The 16,272-nt window shown below is 37.4% G+C and overlaps 1 protein-coding gene across 18 annotated transcripts in view; it reads left to right on the plus strand.

Moving 5' to 3' along the window:
- Nucleotides 1–10,681, plus strand: part of svilb (supervillin b) — a 48,647-nt gene extending 37,966 nt beyond the window's left edge. For 17 of the 18 annotated variants that reach the window (XM_046876478.1, XM_046876479.1, XM_046876469.1 and 14 more), the window contains 15 exons: nt 414–550; nt 905–1,052; nt 1,162–1,307; nt 2,231–2,406; nt 2,502–2,649; nt 2,944–3,244; nt 3,451–3,605; nt 4,145–4,250; nt 4,395–4,602; nt 5,495–5,628; nt 5,757–5,912; nt 6,934–7,077; nt 8,312–8,433; nt 8,815–8,970; nt 10,286–10,681. In XM_046876478.1, the coding sequence (XP_046732434.1) occupies nt 414–550; nt 905–1,052; nt 1,162–1,307; nt 2,231–2,406; nt 2,502–2,649; nt 2,944–3,244; nt 3,451–3,605; nt 4,145–4,250; nt 4,395–4,602; nt 5,495–5,628; nt 5,757–5,912; nt 6,934–7,077; nt 8,312–8,433; nt 8,815–8,970; nt 10,286–10,372 (2,324 nt within the window). In that variant the 3' untranslated portion in view covers nt 10,373–10,681. Of the gene's footprint in view, nt 1–413; nt 551–904; nt 1,053–1,161; nt 1,308–2,230; nt 2,407–2,501; nt 2,650–2,943; nt 3,245–3,450; nt 3,606–4,144; nt 4,251–4,394; nt 4,603–5,494; nt 5,629–5,756; nt 5,913–6,933; nt 7,078–8,311; nt 8,434–8,814; nt 8,971–9,091; nt 9,118–10,285 lie in introns of all 18 variants that reach the window. The other variant, XM_046876470.1, reaches the window with a different exon arrangement.
- Nucleotides 10,682–16,272: the final 5,591 nt, after the last annotated feature.

Below are 16,272 nucleotides of genomic sequence, written 5' to 3' on the forward strand. Positions count from 1 at the left end.
GTCTTCTACAACCTCACCTCAATAGCAGAGTTTGGCTGGTCTTTACCAGTTTTAAGTCTCTAACATAGCTGCTTCAAAGCTTTTCAGTTAGTGACTGTGTTTTAACCTTTAATGACTGTGTTTCAACTTTCATATGAAAGATGACCAATAGCAGCTGCTTGATATAATTGGTTAATAATGCCCTTGATTCTGATCTTACAAAATCCACGACTTATATTGTGCAAAAGTAAAAACTGAAGCCAAAGGGTAAAAAGAGTAGTCAAACCAAGTATTGATTCGATAGATTTTTTTTCTGTTCAAAGTATTTAAATGGTTATTTATTTTATCAATTAACAAAAAGAAAAAGAAATACACATGTTCATATATATATACAGTGTATATATAAAAATTAAATTATTATTGTGTTTTTTCAGGACGTAGACATGTCCAGACAAGACTAGTGGAACCCAGGGTCTCGTCTTTGAACAGTGGTGATTGTTTTCTGCTGGTTACTCCTGAGAACTGTTTTGTTTGGATAGGAGAGTTTGCAAATGTCATAGAGAAAGCAAAGGTACAGACTTTTTTTTTTTTTTTTATATATAAATTATATTATAAAAAAAACTATACTTTAACTAAAATAAAAGCAATAAATGACTATATAAAGTAAATAATTACAAAATGTTTTTTTATTTAATTATATAATTATTAGCAATGACTATGAAAGTTCAGTCTTGAGCTCTTTGTCATGAGCTCTTTTTTTTTTTTTTTCTTCTTTCGGTTGTCTCTGTGTCTCTGTGTGTGTGTGTGTGTGTGTGTGTGTGTGTGTGTGTGTGTGTGTGTGTGTGTGTGTGTGTGTGTGTGTGTGTGCGTGTGTGCGTGTGCGTGTGCGTGTGCGTGTGCGTGTGCGTGCGTGCGTGCGTGATAGGCATCTGAGCTGGCCACTTTTATCCAGTTGAACCATGACCTCGGTTGCCGGGCAACGCAAGTGGACACCATTGAAGAGGGGGTGAATCCTGAAAGCCCTGCTGCAGCTGAGTTTTGGAAAATTCTAGGAGGACAAGCCAGCTATCAGCGTACGCTCCTAACACCACAATCTACACAGCGAAACATGATCGTATTAGATTTCAATTACATTTATTTTACATTTAATTGCAAACACGTAGTGTGCCTGTGTCACAACAGCCTCTGGAACCCCAGAAGAGGACGAGTGTTTTGAGAGTGCGATTGTAGAGACAAATTGCATCTTTCGTTTGGTGGATGATAAATTGCTTCCTGATGATGATTTCTGGGGTAAAGTTCCTCGTTGCTCACTCCTGGGGTCCAAAGAGGTATGAAAGTTGCATCTAAATTATATACATATGCACATATTTTTTAAAGATAATTAAAATAATAATAAAAATAATAATACATTATTAATAGAAAATATTAAGATAAATAAAATCTGTATAATAAGTATAAATTAAAAAACATTTTAACACCAACTTTCAAATATAATCCTTAAGGTACATTTACAGATAACTTTTTTAATCTGTGCCTTGTGGTCATTGCTGTACCTGTTTATCTGTTAGCACAACACTAAGCACTCTATTTTTGGTTAAACTAATGTTTTTGTATTATATTACGAACTTTGGGATATGAGGCCATGCTTCAGCATTTGTTTATTGCTCCAAATATCCATATCAATATCTGCATTTGGATTTAAATCCACTCAGATATTTAGAACTTGAAAACACTGGAAAAAATATATAGATAGAAATGCCACCACTGTCAGCATGATATGTGAATTATGATGCTAAAAGTTCTTCATCCTCAGCTTTGCTCATAATTGGCCTCATCTAGACATGTTGAATATGTAAATCCTGTAAATATATAGATCCTGTTCAGGCAGATATTATTTCACTCTGTACAATCTTCAATCTAACAAATTTAACTAGTTTTAATTCCCGAAATATAATGCATTGCAGGTCATTGTTATGCGTTCTTCAAATCCTGCAATGTTGTGTTTTGCTAGATCCCATTTCTAATACAAAAAAATCCCGTTCATACCCATTTTCCTTGTTTATTCTGAATATGTTTTTAATCACATCTCTGGTTCACATAATGTTTTGCTTTCCACTGGTTGTATTGTTTTGTCAGTAAATTTATTTGCAATTATTCTTTCACTCTTTGGGTGCTAGGTAGATCTAAATAACATCTGCCCTTAGTTTTTGTGTGAGTCTGCTTTCTTATTTGCACATGTGTGTTTGTGTAGGTGCTGGTATTAGATTTTGGCAGTGAGGTGTACGTATGGCATGGTAAAGATGTCACACTGGCACAGAGAAAGGTGGCTTTCCAGCTGGCTAAGCACCTGTGGAATGGCATCTTTGACTACACTAACTGTGACATCAACCCACTCGACCCGGGAGGATGCAATTCACTCATACCCAGGTTTTTAAGAATATTCGAGTTTACAAAGTAACCTTTCTATCTCTGCCAAAATAATCTGCACTCAGTTTAAAATGATGAAATATCTGTGTGTTCAGAAAAGGTCAAGGCCGTCCAGACTGGGCGATATTTGGCAGATTGACTGAACACAATGAGACATCTTTGTTCAGAGAGAAGTTCCTGGACTGGAGAGAGAGCACTGATTCACTTCCAAAGAGCAGCAGTGAACATTCCTTTGAGCAGAAGGTGTTGTCCCTTATCTTCTGAAAAATAAATTAGATCAAGGCTGACTGCTTTACTCCAACCATAAATCTACTGTTAATATGTTGTATCTATGAATTATATTGTTGCTGAGGACCAGAGGTGCACCTGAAAACTAATTATGCTACATAGCATATTTAATTGAATATTTAATAAAGTCCATATCAGCAACAGTATACATTGCACATTGAGCAAGATAGTGATTAACTAAAGATTAATTAATTTTTAGATTACATCTCACTACCTTTAAAATTTTTTTTCCCTCTTTACCCATATTAGCTTGCCCTAAGTACACCCTCTCGTCTGGAGTCTGCTGCTTATGATGTGGGGTTGATGCTCCCAGTGCTCCAGTCCCCCATCAGCATGGTTCTGGAAGGGCAGAACGTTGGCCGCGGTCATGGCCCAGTTGAAAGCGGATGTTCTGAGGACCATCTGCGCTCTCTGGAAATTAGCACGCTCAGTGTGGATGTCTGGCACATCCTGGAATTTGATTATAGTCGGCTGCCCAAGCAGAGCATTGGCCAGTTTCATGAAGGAGATGCCTATGTAGTGAAATGGAAGTACATGGTGAGCGTAGCAGGTGAGTATCAATTGAAGGTGGTACTTCCTTCGGTGTGTGTTATGTGTCGTTTGATAATGCACAGCAGTGAAATTAGCTACAAGGAAATGTTGCTAATTAACCTCTCTGTAGCGATCATGTTAAAAAGAAGAAGCCTGGCACTGGAGAAATGTGACAAAAAACATGAAAGTAAACTTAAAAAAACATGGTATTTTGTATGCATTTAGTGGGCAACAGGCAGAAGCCAGAGCAGGTTCGCAGTGCTGGTCCAGGGCGAGAGAAGTGCTGCTATTTCTTCTGGCAAGGCAGGAACTGTACAGTCAGTGAAAAAGGAACTTCTGCATTGATGACCATTGAACTGGATGAGGAGAGAGGAGCACAGGTGTGTATTTGTGTGTGGCTGCGAATGTGTCCATAAGTGTGTCTGTAAGTGTGAATGTGAGTTAATGTATATGCATATAAACCTTCAGCAAAAATATTTAGACTGTTAAAAACGTATTAGTTAAAGTATGGCATTCAAAATTAATAAAGTTTCTACGTAAGCTTGATGGGCTATAAACAATTAGCCATGTTTAGAGTTATGTAGCTGTAGAAAGTAATAATGCGTATTTTTGCTGAGTAAATACAGCTATACATTTTATTCCAGTACAAACTGGCAACTGAAGAAGGGCCTGCTGTCTCAAATATACCCAGTTATAAGAAATTTTGTGAAATAGCTTAAGTATAAATAACTTATATTTAACTATTGTTAATTAGCAGTGTTTATAGATCATCTCTTGGTGACACTGGAGACGTAGGCTTTGAAATAAGGCTAGTTTAATAGAAACTGGAGCAAACATGCAGTAAATCACGGTACAGTAATATAGTGCTTTTATACAGTATAGTGCTATATTTAATACATTATAGTGCTGTTATTTACAGGTGCAGGTGCAGCAGGGCAAAGAGCCACCATGCTTCCTGCAGTGCTTCAATGGTGGTATGATTGTGCATTGTGGGAAAAGGGAAGAAGAGGAAGAGAACGTTCAGAGTAAGGACAATTTCGTTTAAGCCTACTAAACCTTGATTAGTGTGGACATTTAAATACGTAGCAGCACTATAACAGTTTGCATGTCGGAGAAACAGCATCAAATTAGTCATTCGATGTATTCTCTCTTTTCCTCAATCTCTCAAGGTGAATGGAGGTTGTACTGTGTTCGTGGTGAGATACCAGTTGAGGGCCATCTGCTGGAGGTAGCGTGTCACTGCAGTAGTCTACGCTCTCGGACCTCAATGATTCTGTTGAACGTTAACAAAGCCCTTATCTACCTGTGGCATGGCTGTAAGGCACAAGCACACACCCGCGCAGTGGCAAACACAGCTGCCGAAAAGATCAAAGAACAGTGAGTTAAGAAGATTTTCTGCTCTGACAAAATATTTACTTATTCATTAATTTGCTCACAGGAATGTCAAAGCTCCAGTGTACTGTCTAGACCAAGAACACAAGCTAACTAGGCTGAAAAGCTCATTTTGTGCATTAATATAAATTCAACAAAGTAAGCAAATCCATGAAAGGGTTAATATAATGTAGCCTTCTTTTCCCCCAAAAAACATTTGTGCTGATGAAAGATCAAATTTGCATATGCATGTTCAGATTTATACTCAAAGTGGACATGGACTAGAATTTTATCTATTTATTTAACTTTAGGTTATAATTGGTCTTAAACAAAAATGCGCAATTTTATTTATTAATTTTATTTTCATAATCCTGCTCACATTTGATTTATTGTTGTTTCACTGGTCAAATATTGGTAATTTTTTTTCTCAAATATAAAAAAACTTGTAGTAATTGCTAAAGACACGAGCATAGTCTTTATTTAAGGATCAAATCTGACATTTTGATATCCCACTTTCATGTTTATTTTTAATCTTGATGCCTTGTGCCTTTCTGATAAGTATCTCTATTTGTATCAATTTAGAACAAATTGCAAATATAACATCTTTGGAATGTAAACAATATTAGATTCTAGTTTAAATATCAAATGAAAGAGATCAATTGAGAAGGATTGTTTGGCAATTATAAATTGGAAGTAGATGTTTTCTTTCTCTGGTTCTTGAATGAGTAAAGGGAAAAAAATGTGCTGACTTTTAATATAAAAGTCCATTAACACCAGGCTTTTTGATTTGTCCACCCCCGTATTTACTGTATTTTACTGGGTTAAATTATAGAGGCTAAGCTTGAGTAATAATTAGAGTAGTTATTGAATGGAACAAAAGTTATTTTATGTCTCTAAGGCGTCCACTGGAGGCAGGCCTGCACAGCAGCTGCAACCTCACCATATATGAGTGTGAAGAAGGGGCAGAGCCCATGGAATTCTGGGAGGCGTTGGGCAGGAAGGACCGTAAGGCCTATGACTGCATGCTTCAAGGTACAGCATTTTCACATTTCGCATAAACAAATGCAATTTTTGTTGCATTTAATTTAAATTCATGAACGTCTGTAAATCCAACTTGTTACTTATTAAAACAATTAATAATTTGTCATTTTTTTTTGTAGATCCAGGAAAGTTTAACTTCACTCCACGTCTCTTCCAGTTAAGTAGTTCTTCAGGTGAGTTTGTGGCTCAGCAATTCTTCTACCCATCCAGAACTCCAGACCTGGTCAGCGCGTTCCCCTTCCTTCAGGAAGACCTGTATTCTGCACCACAGCCCGGTAATTAAAGCGCCCCATATGGGAATCTTTATAATCTTCTTTGTGAATTTATACTGAATTTATACATAGATCAATGTAAAATGTACCTAAATATACAAAAAATAGAAATACCTGTGTGTGTGTGTGTGTGTGTGTGTGTGTGTGTGTGTATGTGTGTGTGTGTGTGTGTGTGTGTGTGTGTGTGTGTGTGTGTGTGTGTGTGTGTGTGTGTGTTTGTATACATGCAAAATTTACACTACATATTGTGCTTTGTAATTTTGATACAGATTTATAAAAATAAAGCTTTTTTTTTTTTTTTTTTTTTTTTTTAACTAAATCATCAGATTATTTTTCAAAATAAAAAAATTAATAAATGTAACAAAAAAAAATCTACTGGGATCCCCAGTCATAGGAATATAGGCTTTCATACCAGTTTGTACCTATTGGGGTACATGTGGGTTTATAGCTTTTGGCTATTTTTTTTTGGTTTTTAGCTCAACAGCATCTCTGGTACAATACCAGAGCTTGGCTTAGTGCATGTACAAAGTTTGTTAATTTTCCAGTTTTATCAACAGCTAGTAAGTGGATTTACTACTTTAGACTGCCCCAGTTGTAAATAAATTTGTGAATATTCAAGGGGTTGTTGGTTGCTCAATTTTAAGAGAAGATTGTAATCAACAATTTATGCAGTTAGAAGTTTATGGACAACCGTTGTTAAGATCTCTGAATGTTAGGATTATACATAACCTGGAGAAGTTTCTCAGCATATAGTTTGATCAGGTTTTTGCCTGTATGAATGAACAAAATCACATTTGAGCAGAATGTACAGCATAAACAAAAGGCTTTGTGTTTAGCATTTATTTTTAAAGCACCACTTGCATTACAGATCTTTTTATCCTTTTTTTCGGCTTTTTAAAAAAAATATTAAATCGACTTTTGAAGAGCAGTGATATATATCTCTTTTGCAATTTGGTTACACAGTTATTTTTAAATGTGGTGGAAAAAAAAAAACATACAATAATTTTTTTTTTCTCTCCTTTAGCTCTGTTCCTGGTGGATAACTATCACGAGGTGTACCTGTGGCAGGGCTGGTGGCCACAAGACACAGAAACACCCGGTTCAGCCCGGATTCGCTGGGATGCTGACAGGAAATGCGCCATGGAAACAGTGCTGCGTTACTGCAGAGGTGAGACGTGATCATGCTGTAGAGTTCATATAAACAGCACAAAATTGTACCAGAAGTATGTGGTGTAGATGTTTTCTCATCAGAATAAGTGTTTTGTTGAACTAAAATGTAGATGAAGATATGCTTGTTAACAGTGAGAACTTTTTGTGATCTTAAATGGCTCATTAGTGGTAGACTAAGAATGGTTTATAGGACTGTGGTGAGACCTGCGATGTTGTATGGATTATAGACAGTGGCATTAAGTTAAAGACAGGAGGTGGAGCTGGAGGTAGCAGAGCTGAAGATGTTAAGGTTTTCGTTGGGAGTGACGACGATGGACAAAATTAGAAATGAGTTTATTAGAGGGACAGCCCATGTAGGACGTTTTGGTGACAAGGTGAGGGAGGCGAGATTGAGATGATTTGGACATGTGCAGAGGAGGGACATGAGTTATATTGGTAGAAGAATGCTGAGGATGGAGGAAAAGAGGAAGGCCAAAGAGGAGGTTCATGGATGTGGTGAGTGAAGACATGCAGGTAGTTGGTGTGAAAGAGGCAGATGTAGAGGACAGGGTGGTATGGAGACGGATGATCTGCTGTGGCGACCCCTAACGGGAGCAGCCAAAAGTAGAAGAAGTGGTAGACTAAGAATGCTGTTGGGGAAAACTATTGCAAACGCACTGTTATAGGACGTTTGGCAGCTGCATTTATGATATAAAAAATGAAGTTTACAGTGCCCTACTTATACTGTTTTTCCACTGAACATATACATTGGAAAAGCTGTAAAACATTCAGTAAAAAAAAGAACACACTTGAGGGAAGATAATTTGATTGTCTTCTTTGTCTGCAGTTGCACTTATATTGGACAATGTGTACACTTAGACATTTAGCAATAATACATCATTTACATACACATCATACGAGACATTTTAGGATGAAAAAGGGATCATGGAGTAAATAAACCACCTTGTGTTATGGATCTTGTGTTAATCAGTGTTCTGGCTGTTAAACACCAGTCTGAGTGGTGATGATGAGGTGTGGGCCACTAACAGGTGCTGCTCCTTCTGTATAAAAGAACATTTTCATTTTGTGTGTTCTCTGAAGTGTGCTACAAAGCCCTCAGACATGATTATCGCTGAAGCTACTGCACTGTTCTGTTTTTAGTGATATATGAAGACCTGCTTTTGTTGATACATAACAGCTTTTCTTTAATTTTTTTTTTCTTACATTACTTTGGATTTACTTTCTTCTTTTAGAAAAGAATGAGCAAAATCCTCAGAAGTCATATTTGATCCATGCTGGCCTGGAGCCTCTTACATTTACCAACATGTTCCCCAGCTGGGAGCATCGGGAGGAAATCACAGAAGTCATGGAAGAGGTGAGACTGCGCAAAGGTCCAAAAGATTGCTCACGTGTAATAAAAATTTCAGTGTAGGACACAAGGTTTTAGAGGAACAGGATGTCTTCGAAAAAACTGCTCAATCAGCTCTGCAGGTAATGTGAAGGAGGTAAAACCAGTTTGCATCAGTAAACTATATGCAGTGTACAGTATGTATGTGTTTATATAGGTAACAGGCAACACATTTATTTATGGGAACTAATGAAAGTTGGTTAGAAGAGCACGTTGTAGTTCTTGGTAATATTATATCACTATAATAAAACGTATATGTCTGCAGTGTTAGATTATTATTTACAGTTGTTCAGTGCTTAACCTTTTTAATTGGACCTACTGTGTGTTCTTGTGTGTACATGTGTGTAGGAGGGAGAGATGTGTAACCAGATCACCCTGGTGGAGGATGTTTTGGCTCGCCTTTGTCAAAGCATTTATCCTCTTGCAGCACTGCAGAGTCGGCCCCTTCCACACGGTGTGGACCCTCTGCGCCTTGAAATCTACCTATCTGATGAGGACTTTGAGGTGAGACCACTCTTCATGACCAGTCACTATCTCTGGCTAATATATATCAATTGGGAAGCAATAGAGACCTTTTTTATTTCATACCAGTGTCTAGAGTCTGACTTTGCTTTTTATACTCTAGTCTGGTTTGTAAGGATTTCTGAGTTGGTGAGTATATTTCTTTTAACCACTGGACCTCACAAAAAAGCACAGAATGATTACCATGCACTGCTTCACTTTTTCTTCACTAATAAAATCTGTTTTGTGTTCTTTATATTGCCTTCTTTCACACCTATGCTGATTTAATGATGTTTCCTCAGATAAGTCACGATATTACAGACAGTAAATATATGGTTGGATGCTTCTGTGCATACTCGATTGCAAGTTTTCAAAAGCTTTTCACTTGACAAGCATGACCACATCCTGAACCTTTCATGCACTGAGAATAATGTGTCTCGGAAAAACTGTTCGATGCTGTTATTTGACAATACACTGACATCTGCTGGCCAATAAAATTCATTACATGTTTGTTAAACCAAATGCTCCTGTAAGAATTGAATTTCTAAATGAAATGCAGGGCAAATCAGGCTTTTAAAAACATTTAAACTTGAATTTGCTTCATCATATTTGAGCATATTATTAATAAATGTATTTGTGCATAGTTGTTTATGTAATCTTAAATATATTTATTTATTTATTTTTTTTTTTGGTGGAGCATTTTGGAGCAAGAAGGGATAACAGAAACTATAAGAAATTACACTTTTAAGCCATAACATTCTCATGATTAAATTAGGAATAAAACACACATTATTGTATCAATGAATGGCACATCATTTTGCTTAATCATCTGTAGTTACATTTAATTTCACACAGAGTGTACAATCTTCTGTCTTGAACATTTTCTGTGGTGGAAAACTTAAGGGTGTTGTTCAATTAATTTTAAATGTCTCCCTACATGAAGCCTTCCTAATAAATTATTATTTATTTTTATTGAATTTGGTCTCCTGCAAATTTCCACCCACTACCTAATGCTCTGCTGTTACATAATAGCTACTAGGGGCAAAACATGTTTTCTCTGGAGCACAGAGAAACATTTAATTTATTTATTCATCATTGGTAACTGTTGATGGTAGTCATCATATTGGATGTTGGCCTTCTGTTTTAACCAGTGTTTCACCCCTCTGAGGTGTGAGTGCACAGTGGCTTATAGAAGACGTGGTTAGTATTATTGGGGTCTGGTGTGATTCCTAGATATTATTAGTGGAAAAGATAGTTGCTTGTATTTATTTTTACCATATGAGAGTTTTTCATACAATACATGTGTTCTGTTTTTCAGAAAGCCCTGGAGATGAAGAGAGAAGATTATGAAGCCTTGCCAGGGTGGAAACAAGTCAACCTCAAAAAAGCCAAAGGACTCTTTTAATCGCCTCTCAGTAGTTATGATTCTTTCACAGTTATGGTCCTGTGTGCACTTGGGTTGTGTGACTTCGGATTGTCATGACAACAGGGTGATGTGGGTCATGCCAAATGGCACACTAAGTTTAAAAGTGTTTACCTGCTGTGGTGTCTGTCTCTGATGTTGATGTGTTTTGTTCCTATGCACTTTCAACAGTCACCACTGTGTGTGATCTCACATTTCTATAAACTGTGCTGTGCAGTAAGGTTCCGTATCTTTTCCGACAACAGCTGTTCCGTTATCTTCTTAATATTAAAATAAAGCTAATAAAGTCTGTTTTTTTTTTTTTTTGTCTTCCCAACCTTTCCTGGGACAGTGCTGTGTGCTTGAGGAAAATGTAGCCTAAGGGAGTGTATTCTTCGAATTTTCAAGTTGCTCTAGTCTTTTCCATCTCCTGTGGAGTTTACACATATCTAAGTTCCTTTTACTGTCTGAATGAACTTTGGCTGTTGTCAGATGATCTCTCCCATTAATGGTTCTAGAGTCATTACTTGTATTAACAGGAGGGAATATAGAAGGAGATGAATTAATGAATGAAACACTGTAAATGTACAGCATAGTGCCTTGCTTTCGTGTACAGTTTATATACAGAATGGATTCTAGTCTGTATTTCAAAGACTTACTTTGTGATAAAGGCAATGGTAATAAATCATATTTACACTTATCACCATAATAAAGTGAAGATGTATTTTTTTTTTTGTCTAGATACGTTGATTTTAAGACCATGTGCAGGTATGATAAGAGCAAATCAGATTACGTCCTCCCTTAATAAAACCTGCTGCGTTCTGCTTATTGTGCAATGTTCTTATAATGGCTTTATGTAAAACACAATTCTCTAAAATGTAAAATATTTTTTTAACTTCTCTTATTCACCACTGGGAATCCACTTTTACAATATAACAGCGTGGGCATTTACAGTTAGTGTTTATCTAATCAAATAGTTAGGATTAGACATTAGATCTTACTGGTTGGACGTTACTGTAGTAGTTGCTACTCTAAGAATAGCTTTACTTCTTTATGTTGGACCACTAGAACAGTTTTCTGCTATAGCAATGGCAAACTGGAGGTAACACTGGATAAATTGAAAGCAGGGCTTTCAGTAAAGACTCTGCCTAGACAAGACAAACAGTAGTTGTAAAAGAAGGTAAAAAAAAATGCTCCAGCAAATGCAGGTTGCATCTCCAGCACAGTGGCACTGGCACTGGCACTTGGGGAAATAATTCCTATATAATTGTAATAGGTGCAAAAAAACCTACTGGTACCATAATTTCCGGACTATTAAGCGCACCCAAATATAAGCCGCACTCGCTGAATTTTACAAAGATTTTTATTTTGAACATAAGCCGCACCTGTCTATAAGCCGCAGTCTGAAACTAATGAACTTTACACAGGCTTTAATGAAAGACAGTGCCTGTTACACGGCTTGTATCTAAACAGTAGCCTACCAAGAAAGTCATTGTTCACTGTCTTCCTCCTTCCTTTCACAACTATTTCTCTCGAGAGTTTATCTTTTGGCATAGTCGTGATCACCATCGGTGAAGTTTTTTTTCCCGATGCCGTGCAGCTCAGAACACAGGTGAAGTGTGTTTTTTTTCATGCCCGGTTGTTTTCAGCTTGACGAATGATTCTCCTTTCCTGTTGACAGTCCGAGTGAGCGGCAGGTCAAACGTCACAGGAACCTCATCCATATTTATGATGTGGTGTGCCCCGATTCAGTGGGAGCACGATTTAATATAAAGAGTTTCATTGGTTTACCTGAACCCGTTCGGCAATTTCAATGGTCTAATGTTATGGGGCTCAGTTTTTTTGGCTTGAAGTTTGTGAGCCGCTTTGTTGTTTAAGCCACGGAATTCAAAGCGTGGGAAAAAAGTAGTGGCTTATAGTCCGGAAAATACGGCAATGAAAAACATAGTGGCATAATCTTAAACACTGCATGATATTAACAGCACAAGTTGATGATGTGCATGTGATCAGATGTTCTGGAGCACAAGGTTATGATGTGAGACATATGTTATGTGTAGGCTTTGCTAAAAAGATACGTTTTTAATCTGCACTTAAACTGGGAGAGTGTGTCTGAACCCGAACACTGTCAGGAAGACACTTCCAAAGTTTAGGAGCTAAATGTGAAAATGATCTACTGCCTTTAGTGGACTTTGCTATTCTAGGAACTACTAGAAGTCCAGAGTTTTGAGATCTCAGGGAGTGTGACGGATTGTAGCGTGTTAAAAGACTGGATAGATACATGGGAGCTAAACCATTTAGTGTTTCATAAGAAAGAAGCAGTAGTTTGTAGTCGATTCGAAACTTGACAGGTAGCCAGTGCAGGGATGATAAGATTGCGGTTATATGCTCATATTTTCTTGACCTTGTGAGAACTCTGGCTGCCGCATTCTGAACTAACTGAAGCTTGTTTATTAGTGATGCACGACATCCACCTAGTAATGCATTACAATAGTCTATTCTGGAGGTCATGAATGCATGGACTCGCTTCTCTGCATCGGATATAGATAACATTTTTCTTAGCTTAGAAATATTTCTAAGGTGAAAGAAGGCTGATTTTGTAACTTGGTTGATATGATTTTTGAATATTGTCATCTAACTGACATGTTGTTGATTTAGCTTTGGTAATAACATTATACAGCTCTTCCTGTCCTGTACATGTAAAGCAGTGTAGTTGTGGAGTTGGTGTAAGTGAGATTGTGTCAGGAGATGCTGTCAGAGGTTGGACCACCACAATTGTTTTTCTAATGCTATCAGTTTTTTCAGTGAAGAAATTCATAAAGTCTTCACTACTAAACTGTGATGGAACACATTTTTCAGATACCTGATTTGTAGTTAATTTAGCTACTGTACTGAAAAGGAACCTGGATTGTTTTTGTTGTTTTCTATGAGTTTGCTCAGGTGTTCAGCTCTAGCAGCTTTTAGCACCTGTCTGTAGTTGAGCATACTGTCTTTATACACAATTCTAAATACCTCCAATTTAGTTTTCCTCCGTTTTCTCTCCAGATTACGGGCTGTTTTCTTGAGGGCATGCGTATGACTATTATATCAAGGTGCAGGTGTTTGTTCTCTAACCTTCTTTAACTGGAAGGGGGCAACAGTGTCTAATGTGCTAGTGAGGATAAGGTCCATGTCGTTAGCCATTTTATCAAGATTATTAGCAGTTATGGGTTTAGTGAGAAATTGAGATAAATCAGGCAGGTTATTTATAAATCTGTCCTTAGTGGTCGGAACAATAGTCCTACCAAGTCGATAACGTGGTGAAACATGGCTAATCTGCTCTACCCATAGTGTGTACAGTATGAAATAATGGTCTGTGATGTCATCACTCTGGGGAAAAATATCTATATCAGTGACATCTGCTCCGTGAGATATTATTAGGTCTAGTGTGTGGTTAAAACGATGAGTTGGTCTGGTGACGCTTTGTTTAACCCCAAAAGAATTTACCGTATTTTTCGGACTATAAGCTGCTACTTTTTTCCCATGCTTGGAACCCCGTGGCTTAAACAACGAAGCGGCTAATATATGGATTTTTCCTGGGTTTTTCCCGGTTTCACAAGCTTCCCACCGCCAAAAAACTGAGACCCATAACATTAGACCATTGAAATTGCCGAACGGGTTCAGGTGAACCAATGAAACTCTTTATATTAAATCGCGCTCCCACTGAATCGGGCCGCACCACATCATAAATATGGATGAGGTTCCTCTGACGTTTGACCTGCCGCTCACTCGGACTGTCAACAGGAAAGGCGAATCATTTATCACGCTGAAAACAACCGGACAGGAAAAAACGCACTTCACCTGTGTTCTTATCTGCACGGCTTCGGGAGAAAAGCTTCATCGATGGTGATTCTTAAACGCACGACCATGCCAAAAGAAAAACTCTTGGGAGAAATTGTTGTGAAAGGAAGGAGGAAGACAGTAAACAATGACTTTCTTGGTAGGTTACTGTTTAGATACAAGCCGTGTAACAGGCACTGTCTTTCGTTAAAACCTGTGTAAAGTTCATTAGTTTCAGTTTTCACTGCGGCTTATAGACAAGTGCGGCTTATTTATGTTCAAAATAAAAATCCTTGTAAAATTCAGTGTGCGGCTTATATCAGGGTGCACTTATTACCGTAATTTCCAGACTATTAAGTCAACAAATGATAATCTTAGGGCATTGTTTACATCATCTACATGAATATTAAAATCTCCTACAAGCAGCACTTTATCAAAATTGATCAAGAGGTCTGAATGAAAACAAGCAAACTAATGAAGAAAATCAGCGTAGGGCCCTGGGGGTCTGTACATGATGACCAGAGCGAGAGATAGGGGTTTTCTGTGTATGTACAATTTTAAGAACGAGCACTTCAAATGATTTAAAGCTGAATTCTAATCTCTGACTAACATTAAGAAGAGCACTATAAATGGTTGCTACACCTCCTCCCCCACGACCAGTCTGATGGGGCTAATGCTTATAAACATATCCTGACGCTGTCGACTCGTTTAGACCCATATAATCATATGGTTTAATCCAGGTCTCAGTGAGACAGTGTGCATCGAGATTATTCTCTGTGATCATCTCATTTACAATCAGTGCTTTGGGTGCAAGTGATCTAATGTTTAAAAGACCAAACTTTAGAACTTTTTTGTGTTTGCTTATCTGGCATTTTTCAGTTTTAACTGCAATAAGATTATTTCTGGATCTTGTGTATTTAATTCTTGGTTTTAATACACGGGAAATAGATACGGTTTCTGTAAACTGGGCTGTGTGCTCACTTGTAACTATTTGGTTTGTTGTATAAGTGTTCTCATAGTCGTAAATTGCCTGATGTCTTACCAGTCAGATGGTGTGAAGTATCCTAGAGATGTTATCTGATAGGACTGCTGCTCCAACTCTGCTGGGGTGCAGGCCATCAGGGAGGAAGAACCTAGGGCGCTCCCAGAAACAGTTCCAGTTATTAACAAAGAAGTTTGTGCTTTCGACACCATGACTATAACCATTCATTTAGTGGAAAAAGTCTACTAAACTTCTCAGCCCCTTTGCTGGTAAGTGGGAAGAGGTCCTGACACTATGATCCTCGTTGTGCCTTGAGACCAAGCAGCCACTGGAACTGGCCTACTTTTAGTCTCTTGACTGAAGTGTGGATGACTTCGATCTGGGCGGGAGACGATTGTGCCCATAACAAGGTCGAGTCCCACACTGAGCCCAAGAAGGTGGTTCTCTGTACTGGAGAAAGCATGTTCCACTCCCTTAGAAAAAAACACAAAGCTCACGTTTTGGTGAGACATTTTCTCTTCAAAGCTTTATTTTTGGTCCATATTATACAGCATCCAAAATGAGAAAAAGTAATTTGTTGAACTTTTTGATTGGATAAGCTAAAAGATCAATTTACATTACAAGTTAAATAAAGATAGATGGTAGAGAGGAGCAAATAGTAGAGTTGGTTTTAAAAAATGTAATTGTAAATTTTACAATTTTAATTGAAACTTTTTTAGAGAAGAGGAGTTATAATGAAGCTATTTGCATTGTACTAGATGGAATGTTATAATTTAATACTAAAAATAATAGGTGGTGGGTTTATAAGAGATCATTTTATGTGGTTATACAGAGATAGAAATGGTGTTTATTAAGTTTATTAAGGTGTTGTTTTAAACTTATAAAGTGAAGTTGTTTTTATGATTACATAAAGTTATGAAAAACAAAATCCCCCCTCTCTCTTCATTAACTGCATCTAATGGCATTTCTTAATAACCAATCTTGACAAATGTCTAAAAAAATAAAACATTTTTCAACATCTAATCAACAGTAATACACCACATTGACCTGTGGCAATGATCATTACAGGTTTTCACCTGTTTAGGTCCTTGCTACACAGAATGAG

Source organism: Silurus meridionalis, chromosome 20 (genome assembly GCF_014805685.1).
Source record: "Silurus meridionalis isolate SWU-2019-XX chromosome 20, ASM1480568v1, whole genome shotgun sequence".
Classification (NCBI taxonomy): domain Eukaryota; kingdom Metazoa; phylum Chordata; class Actinopteri; order Siluriformes; family Siluridae; genus Silurus; species Silurus meridionalis.